This window comes from Phocoena sinus, chromosome 15 (genome assembly GCF_008692025.1).
Source record: "Phocoena sinus isolate mPhoSin1 chromosome 15, mPhoSin1.pri, whole genome shotgun sequence".
Lineage (NCBI taxonomy): Eukaryota > Metazoa > Chordata > Mammalia > Artiodactyla > Phocoenidae > Phocoena > Phocoena sinus.
In genome coordinates, this window is record NC_045777.1 from 16,564,290 (window position 1) to 16,587,886 (window position 23,597).

Consider the following 23,597-nt stretch of genomic DNA (forward strand, 5'->3'; position numbering starts at 1 on the left):
CACCCCCAGGAGCTTATGATGACCCCGGGGGGTGGGGAATCCCAAGTGGTCCCCAGGCACGGGTGTTCCACACAGTATGACCTCCTAGAGACAAAGGTACCCCCCTGCCCCCACCCTCACTGCAGGGCAGGTCGCCCATCAATGCCAACAGCCCTGTGGGGAGCAGTCAGTGACAGCGCCTGGGTAACCAGGGGAAGGGATTTGGAGATGGGCAGAGGGGCGTCCGGGCCAAGAAATCAGCAAATGCACAGGGGCGTGAAGCTGGCATGGCCCAGCCATGGGATTGGCTGGAGTGCAGAGCTCAGCCACGTGGGCAGGAGGCAGGTGGGAAGGGTAGAGGCCCATCACGGGTCTCAAACGGGGACCAGGACGCAGCCAGGCTCAAACCAGGCTTGGCTATGTGTGACCGATGGGGGCTGCCTGGGGAGGGCTGTCAATGCTGAGACACAGAATCCTGTGTGCAGCCGACAGGACAGGGCTGTGTCGGAGTAAGGCAGACTTGAACCCTGGCGTCCTAACTCCCAGTCCTCTCTTTAGAGGCTGGGGACCCCAGGCAAGAGGACCTGCCCCCAGGTCTCCCTTGGGAACCAGAGGCACTGAAGCAGGGTGTGGATACCGGGCTGCCCAGACAGAAGCCACCCTGCGGTGAACTGAGACCGCAGCCCCCGGGGATGGTCACATGCCCTGTCCGATGGACCCCACTGCTGAAAACATCACTCCCTGATTTAGACCCCTCTAAATCTGACACACGCCCCTCCTCTCTTCAGTCCCCAGGGACTCTTCCCAGCCACCAGTCAAGTGCCACAGTCTGTGTACTGGGCCATGACCAGGGTCCAGAGCCCAGGCTGGAACTGCTGCCTTGGCCTTGGGAAGTTAGGGCCACCGTGGCCAGAAGGTTCTGCCCAGCTGCCGGTCACTCCTTGTTTACCAGCCTGATCTGGGGGTGGGGCTCATCACAGGTCACTTCAGCCAACCACCACCCACGGCAAGGGCCAACCACTGCCCCACCCCTTCCCCAAGTCCTCAGAGCTTTGAGAAACACCCACTGGGTACAGAGAAAACTGCCTCCAGCACATTGGGTCCCTGGGGGCAACAGAGTCCAGAGACCCAGGCCTGGGCTGTGCAGACAAGGTTGCACTCCGAGGATGAGGGCCCCGGTCCCCGCATCCCTCAGGGCCCTAAGCACTGTCACCAGGGAAGCGCGAGCAGGATCCGGGAGGAAGGTGGCGTCCAGAGCACAGGAGAAAAACAACTTTTATTCTTTCAAGAAAATGTAACAACTGGTTGAAGGAAGAAGCATGCTGGCCACACCCCTGTCCTAAGCAGGGGTCTGAGATGAGGCCAGGCCTGACCAGGGCTTGGGAGAAGATAACGGGGCTCCCTGTGGCACTGGGGGGAGGGCTGGGCCAGCTCAGAGGTGGGACTTTGTTCTGTTAGCACCAGGAATCGCCCGCAGCTGCAGCCGGACTCGCCGGACTCGGAGACAGGACAGTGGGTGGCCCTGCTCTGTCTCCACCTGAGCAGTCTGGGGAGGGGCCGGCGGCAGAAGGCTCCCTGCAGGCGGTCATCTTTGTGTGATTCTCAAATTCACAGCCTAGACTTGGCCCCCCAGCCCCCTGTAAACATGAGAATGGGCTCGTGACTGCCAAGCCCCTAAGACAAGATGAGGGTCCGAGATGTGTGGCTGGGCTTCAGGCGGCCCAGGAGCTGCCGGGCTTTCTCCTGCATGAAGAGCTGGTCCCTGGTCCCACCGCAGGCCACCATCTTCCAGGCGCTGGTCATCTGGGAGGAGGCAAAAGGGTTACCATCCAGGCGGGGGCAGCGTGCTCCCAGGGAAGCCTGGCGACTCTGGTCGGGGAGGGGTGGGGACATTTCTATGACGCTCCCTCCCCGCCAGAAGCCACAAGTCTTTCTGTGCTCACTGCACCTTCCTGGTGGACCTGGGGAAGTCACTCCCATCTCTGGGAGTCCTCAGATGTAGAGCAAGGAGGCTGGACCAGGACACAAGCCCCCCCAGCCCCACCCCTACTACGCGGCACCAGCCTCCGCATGAGGAAAAGCTAGAGCCACGCAGGCTGGTGAGGAGCAGAGAGGGGTTGACCTGTGCAGATGGTGAGAGGAGCAGGCCGGGCACCCCTGCCTTCAAGGACAGAAGTCACAGAGACAGTGTCTTAATTACGAGTGAGGCCACATCATGAAGGGGGCGCTTAGTGGAGGGCGTGCTCTCTAGTACACAGATTCCCTGAGGGAGTGACGTCTGGACAGAGATGTGAAGCCTAGGTTAATCAGGAAGAGGCAAAGCCTGTGCAAAGGCCCTGAGGTGTGACGCGCACAGAGCAAGGGTCCGAGGAGGATGCACTCACCGGGGCAGGAGTTAGAAAGTGGCCTCGGGGCTTCTGGGCCGCCGGCTTCTCAGGCTTGGCCTGCAGGAAGCCCTCGTTGAGCAGCCTGCTGTCCTCTCTGCTGCCCGACGGGGTGAGGCCAGAGGAGCCTGGTGGGACGTTGGTTGGCTGAAACCAAAACCAAATCGAAGGCACAACGTTTTGCCATGAGCTCTTTGTGGGAAGGAGAAAACAAAACAGCAGGCACATTCCAGCACCACCACCTCTGTTGGGATCTTGGACGGGATATTCCTTCTCTAAGCCTCAGTTTCCTCTTCCAGATGGGAGTTCATTTAAAGATTCAGTAGGAAAACTGCTGTAAAGTACCTGTTTCAGAGCCTGGCACCTAGTAAACGCCCAATAATGCTGGTGCCTTTCTACATGAATCTGGTTCCTCCCCGTCCCAGGTGGAGACGAAGATGCTCCAGCTTCTCTTGGGGCCAGAAACACCCACAGAGGTGCTGGCGTCGACTAGAACTCACTGGGAGCTGCACAATGCACCCCAGGACTCCCGGACAGGCCTTTACCCTCCTAACAGCCTACTGGGCTCAGTGCCCTCATTACAGGCAAGAACCTGAGGCTCAGGAACCTAAGAGATGCCAGAGACCAGGGCCCGGTGTCAGGACTCACCCTAGGCCCCGCACTCCACCTCCTCTGCTCTTAACCACTTGCCCTAACTTTTTCTCTTTCTGCTAATTATTTTACTTGCCCAAGGCGATGCTGGCTGGTCTGCCTGGCGGGCACTAAGTCCCCAGACTGGCGGGGATGCCTGGCCAAAGGGAGGTTTGTGTGCACGGGCTACGAGAGCAGCAGGCGCACCTGCAGGATCTGGTCAGGCAGTGCTGTCTCATGAGCTCTGCCACGGCCCTCACTGTCTGCTACCAGCGGAAGACGGGCTCACCCCACTGTCTGCTGCAAGGGATCACTAGCATGGCATGGTTTCTGGAGCCCAGGCTCTGTGTAGGCAGCAGCCCCCTTGCTGGAGGTTGGCCTGGGAACTGGGAAGCACCCATGCCAGAGCTGAGGTGCCCCAATCCCCTGGCTATGCCCTGAGGCACGTCACCAACCCTCTCCCGGGTCACCCTCGGGAGCAGAACGCAAGGGAAGGCGCTGGGGACTCAGAAACCACGGCTGTCAAACGGGTTCTAGCAAAGCAACTCTTGCCAAATAAACCTTTCTGTGAAAGACACAAGCAGGGCTGTCTGGACTGAAGCCAGGGGAGTGGTGCCCAGCTGCCCGCTCCCCGCTGAGCCCGGCACGTGGAAGCCCAGCCCGAGAATCACCGGACTCCACCTCCAGGGTCCTCTCCAGGCTAAAGGGCTCAAGAGGCGAAGGCCCCCAGGGAGACTCCATCCCCCCAGCCTCCTGCAGCTCGGGTGGGGAGTAGCAGGTGGCCTCACAGGATGGCTTCTCTCCCAGACCCCTTACCAAAGGCAGAGCCTTGGGCAGCGTGGACATCATCAGCTTCATGTCCTCATCCACAATGTCAAGGGCCAGGGACTTGCGGACTTTCTTGATGGGGCTTCGCCGCAGCTGGGGGAGGAGGAGGTGCTTAGGGCAGGCGCTTGGATTCCCCTGGGTCACCACCAGCGCCTGACGACGACTGCCCCAGCTGCCCTGGTCACAGAACCAGGCCCTGGTGCAGGGGAGTCCTCGAGCATGCCTGGCTGGCGAGGATTTTCTGGGGCGGCGGGGGAGGGGGGACCGGGACACTTTGGCCCTGCTGCAGACTCTGCCCACAGAGCAGACTGCCCGGCCAGATGCTCAGTGTTGGTACTGAGGACACCAACGCCACCCTCCACCCAACCTCATCCCCAAAGGGACCAAGCGCAGCCCCCGAGACTCTACTGCACGAAACGCTCCCCTAAACAGCCAAGTTACAGCTAAAACACCTACCTGCCGGTGAGTGACATGGAGATGTGGGACCCCACAGGACACAGGCGTTAAAGGAATGCTCAGCCCCACCCCCGCACTTCCTATAAGCAGGCCAGGGGTCAGCTCCAATGCCAGGGAGGGGCTCTGAGACTAGTACTCACCCCCCAACCCAGCACTGTGCCCCAAACAAACAGGTGCCACCGCGGCTCAGAACCACCTTCGGACACAGAGAGGCCACGGAGGGTCCCGGCCATGCTCTACGTACACGCCCAGGGGCCCAGCCCAGTGGGTCCCTCCCAGCCTGGCCACCCACGTTCCCACGCACCCTCCACCCCGGCACACTCCCATCTTCCCTGCTCCCCAGGAGAGCACCTGGGAAGAAAGGGGCACAAAGACAGAGGGGACATGGAGCCACCTGCTGTTGGGAAACCCCACATGCCAGGCGGCGGGAGAGCTTGCCCAGTACGGCCCGGCCCTGCCCAGAGCAGCTCCCCACCTCACCGGAGCCCACTGTCCCCCACCTGCTCATGCAGCCAGGATACCTGGCTGGCTCCATACCAAGGATTTCCCTTGAGATCCTCTTTGTGCCCTTTCTGCCCCCGTAACACCGTATGTATCCAGTCACTAGGGTGTTCGCCGTTTCCACCCACTGCACTCCTGGAGGGAGCGACCACTCTGGGTCTTGCTCACTGTTCTGACGCCCCCCCCCCCCCAGCCCAAAGCCCGCTTCAGAGGGGTCCAAACAGTGCTGAATAACTAAGGCACCAGTTCAAAGGGGAAGAGGGAAGGGTCCCAGGCACCAAGGCCTTACGTTGGTTGGTTTCACGGACAACCACTCTGCAGGAGCAAAGGGCCGGGGCCACAGTTCCACTTACCCTGGTGCCTTATGTCTCCCAGACCCGCTCCCCACTCCGCCAGCCACTCACCCCAGCCTTCCTCTTCTGCTTCTCGGGCCTCACTTCGTCCTCAATGATGAGCTCAATGCCGGCCTCGGAGCGCAGCACCTCCTTCAAGTCCTCCTCCAGGTGCGGGGTCTGGGGCTACAGGCAGGGATGTGAGTGAGGCCCTGCACCCAGGCCGTAGGACACAGGCAGAGCCTGCTCACGGGAGCGGCGGGGCAGACCCAGGCAACACAGGGAGGAGGCCCAGTGCCGGGACACTGGCCTCACACACAGTATCCATGGCCACTAACTTTCCTGCCTGGGACACTGGCCTCTGCTCACTGAGAGCCGCACAGGCCCGGGGTGTCCCCACTTGACCACAGCCAACCTCACACAACCCTGGGAAATAGCTGTCTACCTCTTCCACGAGGTAGAAACGGAGGCTCAGAGAGGGTGAGACCTCAGCCCAAGGCCACACAGCTGTGAGGTCAGAACCTGGATGCACTCAAAACCCTAACTCCTTAACCCCTCGGTCCCACAGTAACGGAGACGTTGATTCCATTTCCCTTTCTCAGGCCTGGGGGCTCAGGCGGCAGAGACCAGGGGAGGGAGAGAGCTACTGAGCAGCAGGTGTAGGGTACAGTAACACCCGAGAAGTCACTCTAAAAGCCCCATGTGGGCTTCCCTGGTGGCGCAGTGGTTAAGAATCCGCCTGCCAATGCAGGGGACACGGGTTCGAGCCCTGGTCCGGGAAGATCCCACATGCCGCGGAGCAACTAAGCCCAGGCGCCACAACTACTAAGCATGCGAGCCACAACTACTGAGCCCGCGTGCCGCAACTACTTAAGTTCATGCGCCTAGAACCCACGCTCCACAACAAGAGAAGCCACCACAATGAGAAGCCCGTCCACAGCAACGAAGAGTAGCTCCCGCTCGCCGCAACTAGAGAAAGTCCGCGTGCAGCCACGAAGACCCAATGCAGCCAAAAATAAATAAATTAATAAATTAATTTTAAAAAATAAAATAAAAGCCCCCATGTACTTGAACTATCGCTACCAAGGGCAGATTCACCCTCCAGCCGTGCCTGGAGAGCACACAGATCTCTTAGTATCCGGGAGCCGAACCCCACTCAGACAGGAAAGGGCAGTGCTGACTGGGGCCTGGCCTGGGGCCTGTGCAACTCCACCAGCTGCATCCCAGCATGGGGAGACCACGGCTCCACCACCCAGACCCCACGTGGTGAGCACGGAGAGGAGCTCGCTGCAGGCTTTGTCCACAGGAAATGCTTCTCCACAACCTGCCCTTCTCCCACCTTCAGCTGGTTTCTAAGACACAGCCTATTTCGGAAAACCCGGGGTGCCAGCTCTCTCTTTTGCCCTTGGGGAAAGCAGGACCATCCCACGAACCGGGAAGAGTCAGGGGAGAAGGGCTGTTCTCACACTGCTGGGGAAGCACGCCAGGAGGTGCCTCCTCACTGGCGAGCCATCTCCAGCCCACCCCTGAGTGCTTTCCCGTGTTTTGCAAAGGACGGGCAGTTGGTCAAAAGGCTTCGGTTTGAGGAGCAATTCGCCACTTTCCTGAACCAGCCCCAGCGCCCGAGCAGGTCCTTCTCCGTCCCAACTCCTACCCATGTTCCGCTGGGCATGGCCACGTGCTGGGTATTTAGTCATTTATGCACTTACATGCTGAATGCCAGCTTCCACCACCCCAAACTCCCAGCTTCACCAGGACGTCACCGTGGCTCCAGCACCCAGCACCGCCTGGCACGTGGCAGCTGCTCAAGAGAGGTCTGATGAACTGGCAACTCCACCCCGGGGGCCCCATTTGTAAAACTAGGGTATCTGCAACTTCTCAAGGCTGCTGGGAGAATCTAATGAGATCTCAGAGGGACGGGGCCCTGTGAACCGTAAATGGCTGGAGGACCAGCCCGGCCGTACCACGTACCAGGGGCTTTAGTGGTCCGTACTTCTCCAGGGCGTTCTTGAACGGGGTCGGTGTGTGAGGAGTGCTGTCCCTGGAGTACTTCTGATCTGGGGTTACAAACCTGCCGGGGACAGAGGAGGCGGCTTCACGACGGGGCTGGAGGCAGACACCAGCTGCTCTGCTGCAGGCTGCCCTGAGTCCCACGCCGCCCTCCACCAGACCTCTGCCTCTGCAGCAGGGAGGCCACCCCCGGACACAGCCTCTTCCCATCACACTTGCCCACACACCCACCTCCCCACCCCCGAAGGGAGTTACGGGGGCTGAGAGGAAGGGCTATCCTCAGAAACGGCAAAGAGTCTGAGAGGGTCCAGCACACCCGAAAGGCTGGAAGAACGACTGAGAAGGCTGCTGTCACTAGGATTCTCCATAAAACAAGGCTGGCCTGTGGCCACACTGCAGAACCAGCGAGAGAAGGGGGAGGCGAGGAGGGTGGGGATCCAGGAAGACCGCATCCCTCTCCAACCTCTCTCCGGAGAAGCAGCGACTCCTTTTGTGGTTCCAGCTGTCTGTTTAAGAACTTCAAGTCCAGGATTTTGGCTTGAATAGAGAATCATTTCTCATGAAACGTATCTAAGAATCAATTCTTTTTCTTGCTTCCAGCATATGTTTAAGAGCTTAGATTTGAAGTCCAGGATTTCGGCTTGAAAGGAGAATCATTTCTCATGAAGCCTACTTATGTTAAACGTTAGATCAACTCTTGAGAGACTGACTTCTGACCAAGCGATTCATACATCTTTTCTGAAATTACATATCATTACAAGAACTAAAACTCCTGAACTGATTCCTGAATTACAACTTAACTGCTGAAACATAAATAGCAATGCTTCTTCCCGGCACATGTAACAAGCAGAAGACCAGTTAAGCAACTCTCTCTACCTGGAATTCAAGAGTCACGATGACACAAGGGAGGAAACTTATTGTGAAAGCACCTCCACAGAAGCAGGTAAGCAACCTGTACAGGCTGAAGGTGAAACGCTGTGCTTCATACACACGGGAGGTGGGGCACGGCCGTCCCTCCTGACTAAGCACCAGAGACGAGAGAACCGGGGGCCCTTCTGTCCTTCATGGAGGGCTACTCAAACACAGTGGATCTGCACTTGAAACTTATAAAGGATGCAGAGATTAAATTTTTCGTGGCAGTGTGGACTCTCTCCATTTCTGAGATTAGAAAACCATCAAGTTAAAAAATAAAAAAAGGGGAATTCCCTAGTGGTCCAGTGGTTAGAATTCCGCGTGCTTTCACTGCCGAGGGCGCAGGTTCAATCCCTGGTCAGGGAACTAAGATTCCTCAAGCCATGCGGCGCGGCCAAAAAAAAGAAAAAAAAAAAAAGAAAGAATTAGAACAGAGGTGAAGCAGCAGACTACCCTGACGGAAGTGAAGAGGTGTGGCGACCAGGAGGAGGCGGCCTTCCTGTAACAGAGTCTCAGGTGGTTTTCCAAGGGGTCCCTCCCCCAGAGACCCTCCGCCAGGCCGGCCACTGCTTGGGGAGGGGCAGGCCCAGCGCAGGTGGGGCGGGGGCACAGCACTCACGCAGCGTGTTTCTGGTGCAGGGGCGTCTTATCCCGGTGCAGTGGCGTGGTGACCACCACCTTCTGGCTGCACACGGGGGTGGACGTCAGCGAGGGGCCCTCCAGCTCTAGTGTGTCCTGTTTGTTCCAGAAGTTCAGAAACTGCCAGGAAGACAAAGGAAACAAGACAAGGTGATGACCTCAGAGCCCACCGGCAGGCGCCAGAGAGCAGAGGCCAGGACAGATGGGCAGGGACCCACTGAGCAGGTCCATGTAGACCCCAGGCTGGGCATCACCCAATCCTCGCTTTGCCAGGATGATGGGAGGTCCATCTCCCACCCCCACGTGCTGCTGACGGTGTACTTAAGGCAAAGGAAGCTGACCGAGAGCAGCTCCTTTTCAGAAAAGAAAGTAGCTCTTAAATGAACTGCGACAGACGGGTCGGTGATGATGGAGATGGTGACATCAACACTTAGACACACCCTCTCACACCAGAGCCAAGCACTGCACACTGAGAATTTCACATAGTTTTCACAGATCCTCTGAAATGTAAAGATTACGATCCCCCTTTACAGATAAGGGAGGTTTGGATTCTTGCGCTGAGTGCTAGAGGTAGAGGCGGGACTCAAACCCAGATCTGAAGCACCACCCTCTCCCCTCTGCCCTGAAGGTGCCCTTGGCAGCTCAGGGCCACCTGCAGCCCTCAGGCCCACTGCCCTCTGCAGGGTCCCTGGGCAGGGCAGCTGCACCCCGTCACCCTGGGCTGCTCTCTGGGCAGCTCCAGCCCTGCTGTCTTCCTTCTTCAGCCAGCAGCCCTCACGGGGGGCCTGCTATGGGCTAAACTGTGTTCTCCCCAAATTCACATGTTTACACCGTAACTCCCAGTACCTCAGACTGTGATTGTATTTGGAGATGGGCCTTTAAAGAGGTGATTATGGTAAAATGAGGCCACATGGGTGGGCCCTGATCCAATAAGACTGGTGTCCTTAGAAGAAGTTTACAAAAGAAGAAGAGATTATAAGAGAAAAGAGATTAGGACACAGACACTGAAGGAAGACCACCTGAAGACACAGAGAGGAGATTACCACCTAGAAGCCAGAGACCTCAGAGGAAACCAATCCTGCTCACACCCTCTCGGACTTCTAGACTCCAAAACTAAGAAAATGAGTCCGTTGTTCCAGTCCCCCTGTGTGCAGTTCTTTGTCACGGCAGCCCCAGTGAACTAACACAGGGCACCTTGCAGAACCACCAGACATCCCGATACAAAGGCCTGGCCTCAGTCCCTCTACAGCAGAGAGGGTGGCCTCTGGAAACATGCCACCACTGGGCCTCATTCTCTCACGTCCCCACAGGAGGGAGGAGACCCTTGAGACCCAAAGCCTCTGCCCCCCCTCTTGCCCCACCCCTCCAGTCTATCCCCCACCCACAGCCCCCAGCGCAGTGCATACCCCCTAGCTGTACCCAGGACCCTCCGAGGCCCCAGCCCCCATCCCTCAACCCTCCTCCTGTCCCCATCAGTCCTCCTGCCCCCCATCCGTGAGTCCTAGCTCTGGACTTCACACCATACTCTGCTCTCCCCTTGACTGCAAGCCTTTATTCAAGCCGATCAATCGGTCAACAAACCCCACCTGAGACACCACTCTCTGAGTGCCTCCCTCACCTCTAGGAAAGACAGGCCCCCCAGGCTCCCCCCAACACTGTGTCTATTACAAACAGAGCCTGGGAAGCAGTACTCAACACAACAAGCTCTCAGCGACTCAATAACTGCCCCTCCCACAGCCCTTTCCTCAGGACATTGTGACCACCAAGTCCCCCACCCCAGCCATCCTCTCCACGGCAGGGCTGTCATCAGCCCCTCCGCTCCCCAGGGCTGGCACACCTGCTATAAAATCGGTGCTCAGTAAACTCACTCTTAACACACACCGAGTCCTCTTCCCTTCTCGGCCCGTCTATCACCCTCTGCCCCCAGCTCCAGCAATGCCCCTGCTCACAGAAGCCCTGGCTGACACCCTTCCCCGACTAGATGCACCCGAAGTACCAGAAGGCGCCTTTTTCACTCCATTCAGCACGTTTATTTGGGTCCTTTTTTATTAACTGGTCTTCCCATCAGCACAGACGCTTCATGAGGGCAGGGCCAGGCCCGTTTCTGCCCTCCAGGGTCCCCAGCACTGGGCACAGGGGGGCTGTCTGTCACCCGCGCCCAGAGGACAGTCGGGGTGGGGTCCACGCACCTGGGAGGGCGAGAAGGGCAGGGTCTTGACGGGCGTGCTCTTCGGGGTGAGGCTGTTGCAGGAGTCCAGGAAGGACAGGCTGGCGCTGTTCTCCGTGACAGGTGACAGGGCGACTCGCCTCTTCTTCTGCCGCTTGAGCACCGAGGGCGGTGTGCTGATGCCCGAGCCCCCCACGTCAGTGCTGGGGGAGATGGGGATCAGCTCGCCCCGGCTGCTCCGGCTCAGGTCCGAGATGGTGTGGCCGTCCAGGCGGTACTCGGTCACGCTGGGCACAGCGGCGGCAGGCTGACGGGTTGGCGGGGCCTGCTGCTGCTGCTGCGATGGATGGGGCTGCACCGGACTGCCGCCAATGCTGCCCTCTGCGGATGGCTCCTCGGGGAGGTCAAACTTACTCAGGTCACACCAAGCATCGGGGTCCTGCCCAGAGAGGGGGTTTAGGAATAACTGCAACGGCTCTGCTTTTCTATCGGTTGATATACCACAGGGCTCATTCGTTAAAGGAAAATACACAAGCATCAAGCATGATCCTACAGGGACTTCCCTCGTGGTCCAGTGGTTAAGACTCCACGCTTCCACTGCATGGGGCACGGGTTCGTTCCCCGGCAGGGAACTAAGATCCCGCAAGCCGCGTGGCCCAGCCAAAAAAAAAAAGGATGATCCCAGAGCCTAGAAACCATCACCCTTAACATTGTCCTGCCTTTCCTCAGATTCTTCTTTGTATCTGTAGTTGGAAACATAACTGAAGTCATATCGTGTCTGTGGCTGCTTGCTGTTATTCACAAAAATGTTCTGTGCGTTTTTAAGATATACAAAAAGCACAAAGAAAAATACAAAGAAAACTCACATACCCATCAATAAGCCTAAGAAATAAAACCTTGTCACTAAAGCTCCAGGTCCACCTGGCACTTCCTCTGCCCGCACGCAGGATATCACTACCTGAATTTAGTATTTACTGCCTTTATGCGTTTGTTTATCAATTACCACTTACACGTGTCCCTAAATATTTAGTATTTTCAATGTTTCTAACTTTAGTACAAGTCATTTCTAGTTAACTGCTTTTTTCCATTTAAAGTTTCGGTAAAGCTGGAATAATGATTGCACCTCATTCTATTACCTATGAGTTTAATATTTACTATCAATATTAGTTGTTATTATAGTGAAAAAAGGTCAACTTTTAACAATTTTAAGGGCTGTAAAATGTACCATCATTTGAACATGTTACATAATTATCCCCTTTCTATAGGACATTAGGTTTTCCCCCCTAATTCTTAAAAATTAAAAACAGCATCTTTATGAACATCTTGGATGTAAATCTTCTCCTGCGCTTGTAGCTATTTCCTTAACAGAGAACTGGAAGTGAGGCTTTGGGTTCAAGGCCGTGAGCAGGTTGAAGGGTCTTGATTTGCCAGCCATGTACCCAGAGCGCACCACTGGGCTCCATGACCCTGTCAATCGCAGCGCCTCCTTGGGTGCTTCACCTACACTGTTTCCAACCCCACAGCCACCCTGCTAGAGAAGCATTACTTTCCCTTCTCGTACTGAGGAAGCCAGGTCAGAGAGGGTGTGATCGCCCTGAAGTCACTAAGTTTCCAAGAGCAATTCTAAGAGGCACGCCCAGGTCTTTCTGCCCTTGCCCAGTGAATTACAACCCAGCCCAAAGGCTTCTGGATACAGAAGTTTCCACTGGTCCCTGGAGGTCTGGCCCTGAATGGACCAAGACCCTAGTGGTGATTTCTATTTCTGGTCCTTGGAGCTCAAAGAAGCCTGGCAAGTTCATTGCTAAGGGTGGAGGCCGGCTCAGAGCTGTGCCGTCTCCAGGCATTCCTCCCAGCAGCCAACCCCAACCTCGGAGAGGCCCGGAATGGATGGCATCTAACAGACCGGAGCACATGCTACAAGGACTGCCCAGAGAGACAGACGGCAGTGTTTCTGCAACTACTATCGCTCCCCATCAGTCGCTGAAGGTCATCGTGGAGAGCTCGAGCTCGGCACTCACCAGCTGTGTGACACTGGACAAGCCTCCTAACCTCTCTGAGCTTGAGCTGAGTCCACCACCCACTTCACCGGCACCAGCAGTGCAGAGTGGGCCCACTCTCATCTCAACCCTTCCTCAGAGCCCAAAGGAGTGACAGCCCATGGTGGCCCCGGAGCTATTTGCTGAACAGACTGACACACACATCGCTACTCTGAAATCCCTTGTAGTGAAGGGACACCACAGTCCCAGCCACTAGGGGCAAGAGGTGAGACCCAGAGCCAGAGGGTCTGAGCAGACAGCCCACCTGAGACCCACCCCACCATCCAAACGCTCATTGGGCAGGACAGTGGAGCACAGCATGATGGTTAAGACCTTACTTGCTGTGTGACCTTTGACCTTCGGGTGCACTTACTTGATCTCTCTGAGCCTCAGTCTCATCTGCAAAACACAGAAGGACCCCCTCACAGGATACCGTGTGGACTACATGTTAAACCCACAGCCTGGCATTCAGCAAATGCTCAGTAAACAACGTCAATATTCTCAGCCAATAGGAGGAAGCCCAAGTGGGAAGGTGAGTATGGGCGCTGCCCACTGAACCCCTCTACCCCTGGTCACCGGCCTCTTGCCCACCACCTCCTAAAACCCACTTCACACCACAGGCCTGGCTGATGGACCTGGGAGGTCACACCAAGAAGTACACCCCCCACCGGGGTGCCTCCCCCACAGGGGCACAACCCACAGCCAGCGCGGCCCCAGGGGCAGCCGTACCTGAGTAATCAGGACCCACTCACCACTGCAGCCCCAAGCCCGGGCCCTTCGCAGGGTCCTCTCCAGGGACACCCAACCACCTGTGCTGCCACAAACACCAGTGCCCACCCGGGCTGTGTTACCGCTTCAAACACCCTTCCCCATCAGCCCTGAGCACTCTGTCGTACGGCTTCCACCACGAGCCCTCCCAGCCCACCCTGCGCTGTACAGGTGAGGCAGGAGCTCCCCGAGGGCAGGCGCTGCACAGCCACTATCTTGGCATCACCAGGCCCTGGTGCTGGGCTGGGCACTCGGCACCAGCTGAGCCACATCAGCGAGACAACGAACGGACGGAAGGATGGATGCCTACGGAGAGAAAGTGCTCCCTGCTGGGGGTGCTCGGGGCCCACTGTGAAGCGCCGTGACCAACATTACCGACTCGATCAAGTCCAGGGCTTCAGAGAGGCTGGAGCCCACGGCAGGGATGAGGAGGTTTGCGGCCTCCACCACCCACTTGTAGGGCAGGCTGGTTTCCGGCGAGGAGCCCTCCTGGTCTTCACGCTTGGGCAAGTCCTCCAGCAGCTCTGGCGTCCGCACTCCATCCAGCTCTGTGGGGACGGGCTCCTGCTCCTGGGAGGGGGCAGCCGCCGTGGCCTCCTCCTCACTGCTCTCCTCTTCCTTCAGGGCAGGGAACGCCGGGGGCCAGCCGGTCACGAGACTTCCCTGGTGGGCACAGGGCACGCGGTTTGGATTTTTCGTTATGAGATATAAACTATGCCGTATTCCAGCTAACAGTGCACAACCCGAATCTAATAATAAGGAAACTCAAGTGAACCCAAACTGAGAGACAGTCTATAACACAACCAGCCCTACCTCATGCTTCAAAAACATCAGTATCGTGAGAGGCTCAGAAAGGCTGATGAACTATTCCAGATAAAATTAGACGAAAGACATGACAACGAAGCAGTGTCTAAACTGGACTGGATCATGGGCAGGAAAAAGTGGAATCTAGACGGTAGTTTAGTCAAAAGTCCCTGCACCAATGTTAAATTCCAAGTGCGTACTATCGTCACACAGGTGAATGTCCTTATTTTGAGGAACACACACTCAGGTATTAAGAAATAAAAGGCACAACGTATGGAATCAACTCTCAAATAACTCAGGTTAAAAAAATATGCATATTGGAACTTCCCTGATGGTCCGATGGCTAAGACTCCAGGCTTTCGCTGCAGGGGGCCTGGATCCGCATGCCACAGCCATTAAGTAAATAATTAACTACAGGGTCTTTAAAAAAAATAAATGTACATAGAGAAAGATAAAGCGAATCTGACAAATGTTAGAAATGAATGAACCCAGTAAAGGATATAGGCGAGCAGTCTTCTTGCAACTTTTCTGTATACTTAATATTATTTCAAAATGAAAGTTTGAAAAAGGAGTGGAGACTAATTTTTTTTTTTTTTTTGAGACTGATTTTGTGACAGAAAAGAAATAAAGAAAAAGAGGTAGATCGTTAGGGCAATCGCTCTGGCAGAACCTCCGAAACAAGCTTGACTCGTTGACCTGACGGCCCCTGAGGAGCCTTGCAAACAGCACAGGTGATTAACAGAGGCCTGGTCGAGAGCAAGAAGTGGAGTCCCGTGTTAACGGGGGGAGAACGTGGGCTCTGGGTGCAGACAGAGCTCTGCCATTTCCCAGCTCGGGCAAGCTTGTGATGAGGGTCAGTTTGCTCGCCTATAAAATGAGGACACTGAGGCTTACTGAGCAGGGAGGGCGCACAGATCAACAGCTGTGTGAAAACCTTTCAACCTAATTAGTAGCTACTGTTGCCACTGCTGTCAAGTGAACAGAATGGAAATGGTCTGTGATATAAGCAAAGGAAGAAAAGGAGATAAGAGCAGATTGGATTAAAACCTTGTAACTGCTATAACTGGAGGGGAAGAATGCTATGAATACTATTTAAAAGCTACCAACATGTGATTCCCACTTCAGAAAACAGCCACTTTGAAAAAAGCTTGGCAATTTCTAATCAAGTTCAGTACTTATCATTTATAATTGCAAGCACTGACTAGTGAGGTAGTCCCATACACACAGAACAGGTGAACCTTTTCTGGCAGGCAATCTAGCAAAATGTATTAACATCTATTTTGTTTTTGATTTTTGGGGGGCGGGGGGGCCATGCCACACGGCATGGGGGATCTTAGTACCCTGATCAGGGAATGGAACCCAGGCCCCCTGCACTGGAAGCAGGAATCTTAACCACTGGCCCACCAGGGAAGTCCCTTATCGTTTTTAAAGAATATACCTATCTACCTCTAGGAATTTCCCAAGAGACAACTGAGCAAACGAGCAGTGATTTAGCTAGGAGGACAACCATTAAAGTTTTGTTTCTAACAACAAAAAGTCAGGTGTAACCTTAACTGAAGAAATTACCAGCACAATAGAACCATTAAAATGACTGTGGAGAGGAGTGGGTGAGGCTGAAACCCACACTGTAACCTGACCTGTGTGCTCAGGATCAAGGTCTGGAGCTCCCCCAGGCCCAGCAGGGCCAGCCTCCCAGACACAAAGCACCAGGGGGGTGAAAACAGAGCCTAGGAAATGACTTTCAGCCAAGGAGGATTTTCAGAGACTACCGTCCACTCTGCCCTATCCTGAAAGACGACTTCTCCGTGTCTGCCGACGCACATTGTTTCTCTCTGGGGCACGGATGCTTTTTATTTAATCAGAAGTAAAGGCCTGGAAAACATATTACTTAGGCATACGAGAAACTGAGAAGTGAATTCCTCTGGTTAGGGGACCCATGGGGAATCCAGACAGGAGGGAGAAGTCCTTTTACGTTTCACTTTACAGCTTTTTCAACTGTTACCGCATAGATGCTCTCATATCTGCGAAGCAAGGAATAGTCTCTGAAGCTGAAAAGTGCGGAAAGAGAGGCAAAAACATGATATAACGCTCCAGCAGGGTGTTGTAGAAGAACTGGAGCAGTGAACAGTTATAATCTGGCCAGCAGGAAAAGGAAAGGTGGAGCATTAAAAAGAACTATTCAATAGTTCACGATTACAGAAAAGATTGGAAAACAGTGTAGAGGAAGCGTGTCACCTGCCACGTACCCAGCAACGTCCCATCTTCATACTCTGACACATGTGCTTCAAATCTTTGTTTTTTAAGAATAAATCATATGAGATAGTTCAAAAATAACCATAAACACCCGAAACTACTATAATATTGTAAATCAACGATACTTCAATTTTAAAAATAGTATGTTCTGGAGTGTAGGATGGGAGATGTTAACGATTGTAAATGTAACACCATATGACTTCATTTGTATGACTTTCTAGAAAATTATAGAGACAGAAAACAGATGAAGGGTGCCAGGGACTAAGGATAGGAGAAGGGCTGAAAGAATATGGGGGGTGATGGAGAGGTTGTGGGTTGACTATGGTGGTGGCCACAGGACTGTTTAAAGCTGTCATGACTCAGACCTGCACATGAAACACAGTGAATTTTACTGTATTTGCTTGTACCTCAACAAATCTGATTTTTTTTTAGAATTGCATATGTGCTTTTAGTATGAAAAGGCTGGAAAGAGCAACGGGTAGGAAGGAAGCTGTTGAGGACAGGAGGAGGCTGAGGACCTCCCTACCTGACCCTTCTTCACCTGGCGTCGGCTCTGGCATCCTGCATCTGTGGACAGATGAGCACCAAGCATGGGCACAGGTGACACAGGGAAAGGCCCTCATGAGAGATGTGAGGCCACAGTGAGAACCTCTTATAGGATTAAGGAACAGCCACGGAACAGGTGAAAAAGGAGGAATAGGTGTTGGTGAGACAGCATCGGATACACATGAAAACAAACCAGCTAGCCCAAGCCCAGTGGCTGAGCTGCCTGACATCCCCGCCCCACTCACCTGGCCTTCTGAGGCCGGGGCACTCTGGCAGCCGTCCTTGTCCTCCAGCTCCAGCAGCAAGTACATGGGGGGCTTGCTGTCTCTGGACTCACTCAGGAAGCCTCCCGTGTCCACCTTCCTCTTGATAGTGGAGTTCCAGTGATTCTTCACAGCATTGTCTGTCCTACAGGGGCCAACCGGGGATCTTTGACCCCAGCACTGGGGCCCGGGTGCCACCGGGCGCGTCACTAGCCTCCCTGAGCTGAGCTCCCACTTCTGTAAATGAGGGTTCAGCCTGAGGAGTTCTAAGGGCTCTTAGCTCTAAGATGAAGTCTGACATGCTTGCAGCCTGTAACGATTTATGGAGTATTTCCACACACCTCTGAGAAATAAGCAAAGGTCTTATTCAGCCTACAGGGTAAAATCCTAACACTGAAACATTCTGGGAACTCTCATTCCCTTTCCCACTCACTCTGCATTGTAGAAACCGTAAGCAAGCTGCTGGCCGGTGGCCCCTGTCCTGAGGCTCAGTGACCTGGAACACAGCCCTGATCACGTCCCACAGACAGAAAATGGCCAAAGAGGGCACAGAGGATCCACTACTGACCACTCTGAGCCTTGGCTTTTTTATCTGGAGAATCAAAAGACTACTTCACTCTCCATCACTTGCTGAAGATTAAAGAGGAAACATATATGGTGTAAGTCAAGAGCAGTACCCCCCACTACAGAAGCAGAAAGTAGCACAGTGGTACAGGAGTCAGGGAAGCGTGGAGGGAGAGAAGCAGACAGGGACCGCAAGACAGAGTAACAGAGCAGTAGGAGCAGACAGCAGTATGAAGCACAAAGAAGTACGAAACTACAGAAGCACACAGCAGCGTCACAGTGAGTAGCACGGCGGGGCTCAGCAGCGTCAGAGCCCACAGACCTACAGCAGTTCAGGAGTGCAGACACACAGAGGCGCTGCCTTCTTCGGGTTTCCGAGCAGAGTGCTTTTCCCTTGAACCGTGAACAGAGAATAGCAGCTTGACGGAGCCACCAGTCTAAGAGGAGGGTCTGGATCTCTGTTCATTCCCACTGAAGGCTGTCAGGACGCAGTGCTGACTGCGCAGGGGTCGGGGCACGGTGGGGAGGTGGCCAGGGACTGACCACAGTTGGAAAGGACAGAGAAACCTTCCCTGAGGAAATAACGTCCCGACTAAGAACTACATGATGGGCACAAGTTAGAGGGTATCCAAGCTGCCAGGAGCACAGGGTGTTCGGGCTCAGAAAAGAGCTCTCCCGTGTCTAAGGGAGAGAGGAGGTCGGAGCAGCTAAGGCCCCACAGATGAGCAAGGGTGACGGCAGATCAAGGCGAGGTTGGTGGCATCAGCCAGGCCAGGCTGGCCACACGGGAAAGAGGCTCGAGTCCTCAACCCAAGTGTTTTAAGAAATGCCAAAAGGATAACACACTCCGGTTTGAGTTTTGGAAACAGATGGTTCCAGACTCCAGGGGAAAGAGACCATCTGGCATTTTATTTCCTCTCCTTCCCAGGACTGCAATGCCATGGCAAAGAAAGGAAACAAAATAAGGTAAAAATGCACACAGACGAAAAGAGCAGGGTAGAAGACAGTGGTGAGTAAATGATTTTTTATAAGTTTCCAGAAGATGGAAAGCAGTTAGGGGAGCAGTGAGCAGCTTAGGAGACTGGGAATTGACCCTGGAGCAGGATTCTAGCAAGAATGGAGCCCAGTCGTCCTAATGCTCCCTGCAGAACACCAAGAAGCCCAGGGCTTGGAGGGGCCAGGCCCAGCGTGAAGAGTAGGGTGGAAACAGGCAGTGGTTCGGACGTCCAGATCCTGGCCCTGACCTCACAGGCAGGAGGAAAGAGGTTTATTCTCTAAAAAATAACCAGGCCACCCCGGCCACAGCAGAGGGCAGGGATGGCACAGAGCCGAAAGCAGGACCAGATGAGAGTGTGCACAGTGAACGGGAGGCCCCCAGGCCCGCCTCCCTTCCCTGTTCCAGACTCCCTGCAGCTGGGTCCCCCCCTGCACCCCCCCCTTATCCCCTCCCACCACGGCTAGAATCTGAAGGACTCGTTCGCTTCTGGGAAAAGTGAACAACTCCAGAGAAATCGGACTGGGCCTTGGAACATCCCCGCAAAGGCCCCGGCAGGCGGCTCACCTCCCCGGCAGCATTTTGGCGATCTCGGCCCAGCGGTTGCCCAGCACCTTGTGGGCCTCGCAGATGATGCGGTCCTCTTCCTCCGTCCAGCAGGACTTCTTCACTTCGGGGTTGAGGTGATTGTGCCAGCGCTCGCGGCACTGCTTCCCCAGCCGGCCCTTCAGGTGCTTGGCGATCAGCGTCCACTGCTTCGTGCCGTACTTCTTGACCAGCTCGATGACCTTGGGGGAAAGCTGCTGTGAGGCCAGCGGGACCGGCCCTTTCCCCACCCCAGCACCGACCAGCGGGATGTCACACACCCAAGGGCCAGCTGGACTGCCCAGCCAACACCCAGGGCAGCCTCAGTCCCTTGACTCCCGGGGGTGGGTGAAGGCCCGCCATGTGGCAGGCACTGTCCTGGGCATTACCTTCTGGTCCTCCTCTTTGGTCCATGGCCCCTTGACGAGGTCTGGATTCAAGACCCTCAGCCACCGGTACTGGCACTGCTGGTCAGTGCGGTTCTGGGAAGAGGACAGGCACCCGTGAGAACTCCGGGGATGGTGGCCCTGGACCCTGGACACACACTGGGCTCAGGGGACACCTCAGCGGGGTTCTGTCTTGTTCCCTGCACCACCACACACTGCCTGCCCACGGGCCGGAACACGCATGGTTTCCGGTTTCCCTGTGCTACCAGAGGGCCCGGATGGAACCAGGCAAACTCAGAACCATGTGGGAAGCCACCGCCAGCTGCCCTAACACAAGGGGGCTGCCCCGTCCCAGCCCGCAGGCTACATCAGGGATCCTTGCTTGCTTCTGGGAGGGTAATATCTCCCTGAAGGTTTCAGATCACATGGAGGAGGGGGAGGTGACGAGGGTCTGGTGACTTGGTCCCTGAACTGCCCGATGAGCCAGGAAATAAGCCGACAGCAGCTCCTGCCACATCCCCTCCCTGCCAGATGCCTGCAGTGCTGGGAGTGGGGGACCTGAGGGGGACCCGCATCACCAGGAGCCTCTAGATGCTGGACATGGTGGCACCAGCCAGCTCCGCAGGGGCCTCACCATGAAGCCTGCTCAAGTATTGTTTCCCCTCAGTTTCAGTCTCACGGTTGAGAAACCGAAACCGAGCACCAACTCGCTCCTGACTTGCAGGAAGAAATGCAAATATGTCACTGATCTGATTTCATGATCATGGAGCCCAAGACCCCCAGGCACATGGAGGCTGCTGCGTGGAGACGCTTACACCAGGGTGCCTTGGATTCCGGTTTGGGAAGAAAGGGCCTAGGAAGCCTGGAAGGTTGTTTTGTTGGGAGAGCTGGGAGGGACTTGGTAAGGAACCCCCTTTTCTTCTTCTTGACACAAAGTCTGTCCTGGGCCCACTGTCCTGGGGGAGGGGGCCGCAGAGGGGCTGCACTCACGGGAAAGTGGCTGGCCAGGAACTTCCAGTCTTGCTGTCCAAACTGCCTCACCAGGGCCCTCAGCTGCTCATCCTGCCAAAACCGGAAAGACAGAGGGCTCAGCTACACGTGTGCAGAAAACAGCTGCTCTTGACGGAGCTCTCCCCAAAGGAAACAGCCTCACTCATCCACTCAGTCATGAAACGATCACCTACTACACGCCAGGCATGGCAGCGGGCAGCATCGGAGCTGCCCAACCTTATGGGACTTAATGTCTAGAGGGAAGCAGATGTTAATCAAAGTCTCCTGCAAACAAAAGGAAAGGTGCTGGGGGGTACGGAGAGGTTGATGGTGAGGCCTATTTGGGGGGATCCAAGGGACAGGCTCCAAGGAAGTCCAGTGAGGCTAGAATGCAGGAAGCAAGCAGGAGGGATGCAAGAGGATTCTGGAGGGGACGGCAGGGGCCAGACCACAAGCAGGGTTGATTCGGGCCTCTGCGTCATGCAAAGCCACTGATGCACTGAAGCAGTGGGTGGTCACGGTTCAATGTGCTTGTTATGAACTTCATTTTGGCAGCTGCAGGAAAAGGGGTTACAGATGGGCAGAATGAACAAGAGGAGGCCATTACAGGCACCTGGGCCAGAGACGACAGTGACCCAGCAATGGAGATGGGGGACATGGGCAGAATCAAGCGCACTCAGAGGGGAAGGAAAACAGGACCTGTTAAAACGTTCTCCTGAATATAAAGTACTGATTTACGCAACAACACGAAATCACAGTATCATTATGAGGGAAAGAAGCCAGACATAAAGAGTATACACTGCATGATTCTGCACTTAAGAACTTCTAGATAATGTAAACTAAGCTATAGGGACAAAAAGATAGTCAGTGGTGTCTGAGGTCAGGGGTGGTGGTAGGGAGAAATGGACAGCAAAGGGAGCAAGAAATGCCTGGGGTGATGGAAGCGCTCTACGATGATGGTGCTGGGAGTTTCATGGTAGCACGGCCATTGAAACTCACTGAATTGTACTTTAATGGTTGTAGTTGATTGTATGTAAAGTATTCTTCCATCGAATCAATTTTTTAATATCTTATATATATAAAGGAAATGTAGGAAATTCCCTGGCGGTCCGGTGGTTAGAATTCCGCGCTTTCACTGCCAAGGGCCTGGGTTCAATCAAAAAAAAAGAAAAAGAAGAAAATGTAGTATATCCATACAGTAGAATATTATTCAGCCTTAAAACAGAAGGAAATTCTGTTGCAAGATACAAAGTGGATGACCCTTGAAGACATTATGCTAAGCGAAATAAGCCAGACATAAAAGGACAGCGTTTGAGTCCACTCTTGTGAAGAATCTGAAGCAGTCAAATCATAGAAACAGAAAGTAGACAAAGGTGGTTGCCAAGGGCTAGGAGGAGGAGAGGGGGGAATTAAATGTTTAATGATTAGTTTTGCACGATGACAAAGTTCTAGAGACCTGCTGCACGGTGAGAACATACTTCACGTACTGAACCGTACACTTAAAAATAGTTCCGACGGTACATTTAATGTTAGGTGTTTTTACACACACACTCTCTCTCTCTCTCCTGGACAGAAAAAAAAGCCACCAGAGAAATCCAGACCCTCAACTGCAGCTTGGCTACAGCCCAGCATCGGCTGGACAAAGTCCCCATAAATCCTGTAGCTGAGCCAGCCCACGCCCACACAGCCAGCCCCGGACACCCTGCCCTCCCCTGCCACCTGCCCGACCTGGCCAGGCCAACTCCTGCCTTCCGCCCATGCCCCCTGTGTCCATCTCCAGCACCACCATCCTCCCCGACAACTCGGGGGGGGGGGACACTTCCGTCTCCAGCTCCTGCCGGACCCCATGGGCCCCCTCCACCTGTCCACTCCCGCCTGCACTGTCCTTGTCCCTCCGCAGCCATCTTCTCCCACCTGCCTGGCACAGCAACCTCTCCAACTCCCTCAGCTTCAGGCTGCCCCCAAATCCCTTACCCACCCTACACACAGCAGACTAGCTCCCTGGAGCCCAGCTGTGGTTATGTCCCGCATCTGCTTCAAAAACCTTCAATGGCTTCACCTTGCCAGCTGAACAAGTCTACATCTCTGAGTCCGAAGTCCAAGGCCTTCCGGGATTGGACCCCATTCGATCTTTCCATCTTAATCAACCACACTTCCTCTTTAAGGACCCTTCGCTCCAGCCAAACGGGGGGGGGGGGGGGTCCTCTTGCTTTTCTCCACCTGTAACCCATTTCCTATTGACTTACCCACCATTTTGCACACCTGACTGCTGAATTTCCAAATCCTTACTCCATGAAACTGTTCTTAACTTCTCAGACAACAGTAAACTCAACTTCTAAAAGCATTTTGGGGAATTCCCAGGTGGTCCAGCGGTTAGGACTCTGCGCTTTCACTGCTGAGGGTGCGAGTTATAATCCCTGGTCGCGGAACTAAGATCCCACAAGCCTCTAGGCCAAAAAAAAAAAAAAGAGAGAGAGAGAGAAAGAGAAGAAAAAAAAAGGCATTTCGACAATTACAGGTGCCTCCTACGTCTAGGAGGCTTAGTATAAGACAGGAGAGACACCACAGTG

General features: G+C 54.8%; 1 protein-coding gene across 1 annotated transcript in view; it reads right to left on the minus strand.

Annotated features, from left to right (window-relative positions):
• Nucleotides 1–1,236: 1,236 nt before the first annotated feature.
• The window catches only part of MYBL2 (MYB proto-oncogene like 2), a 28,161-nt gene continuing 5,800 nt past the window's right edge, over nucleotides 1,237–23,597 (minus strand). The window contains exons 3-14 of the mRNA XM_032604515.1: nucleotides 21,028–21,099; nucleotides 20,041–20,133; nucleotides 19,634–19,854; nucleotides 17,491–17,653; nucleotides 14,018–14,305; nucleotides 10,861–11,277; nucleotides 8,652–8,791; nucleotides 7,082–7,181; nucleotides 5,183–5,296; nucleotides 3,810–3,914; nucleotides 2,364–2,510; nucleotides 1,237–1,782 (exon numbers count right to left, since the gene is read on the minus strand). Of these exons, the coding sequence (XP_032460406.1) occupies nucleotides 1,654–1,782; nucleotides 2,364–2,510; nucleotides 3,810–3,914; nucleotides 5,183–5,296; nucleotides 7,082–7,181; nucleotides 8,652–8,791; nucleotides 10,861–11,277; nucleotides 14,018–14,305; nucleotides 17,491–17,653; nucleotides 19,634–19,854; nucleotides 20,041–20,133; nucleotides 21,028–21,099 (1,989 nt within the window). The 3' untranslated portion in view covers nucleotides 1,237–1,653. The remainder of the gene's footprint in view (nucleotides 1,783–2,363; nucleotides 2,511–3,809; nucleotides 3,915–5,182; nucleotides 5,297–7,081; nucleotides 7,182–8,651; nucleotides 8,792–10,860; nucleotides 11,278–14,017; nucleotides 14,306–17,490; nucleotides 17,654–19,633; nucleotides 19,855–20,040; nucleotides 20,134–21,027; nucleotides 21,100–23,597) is intronic.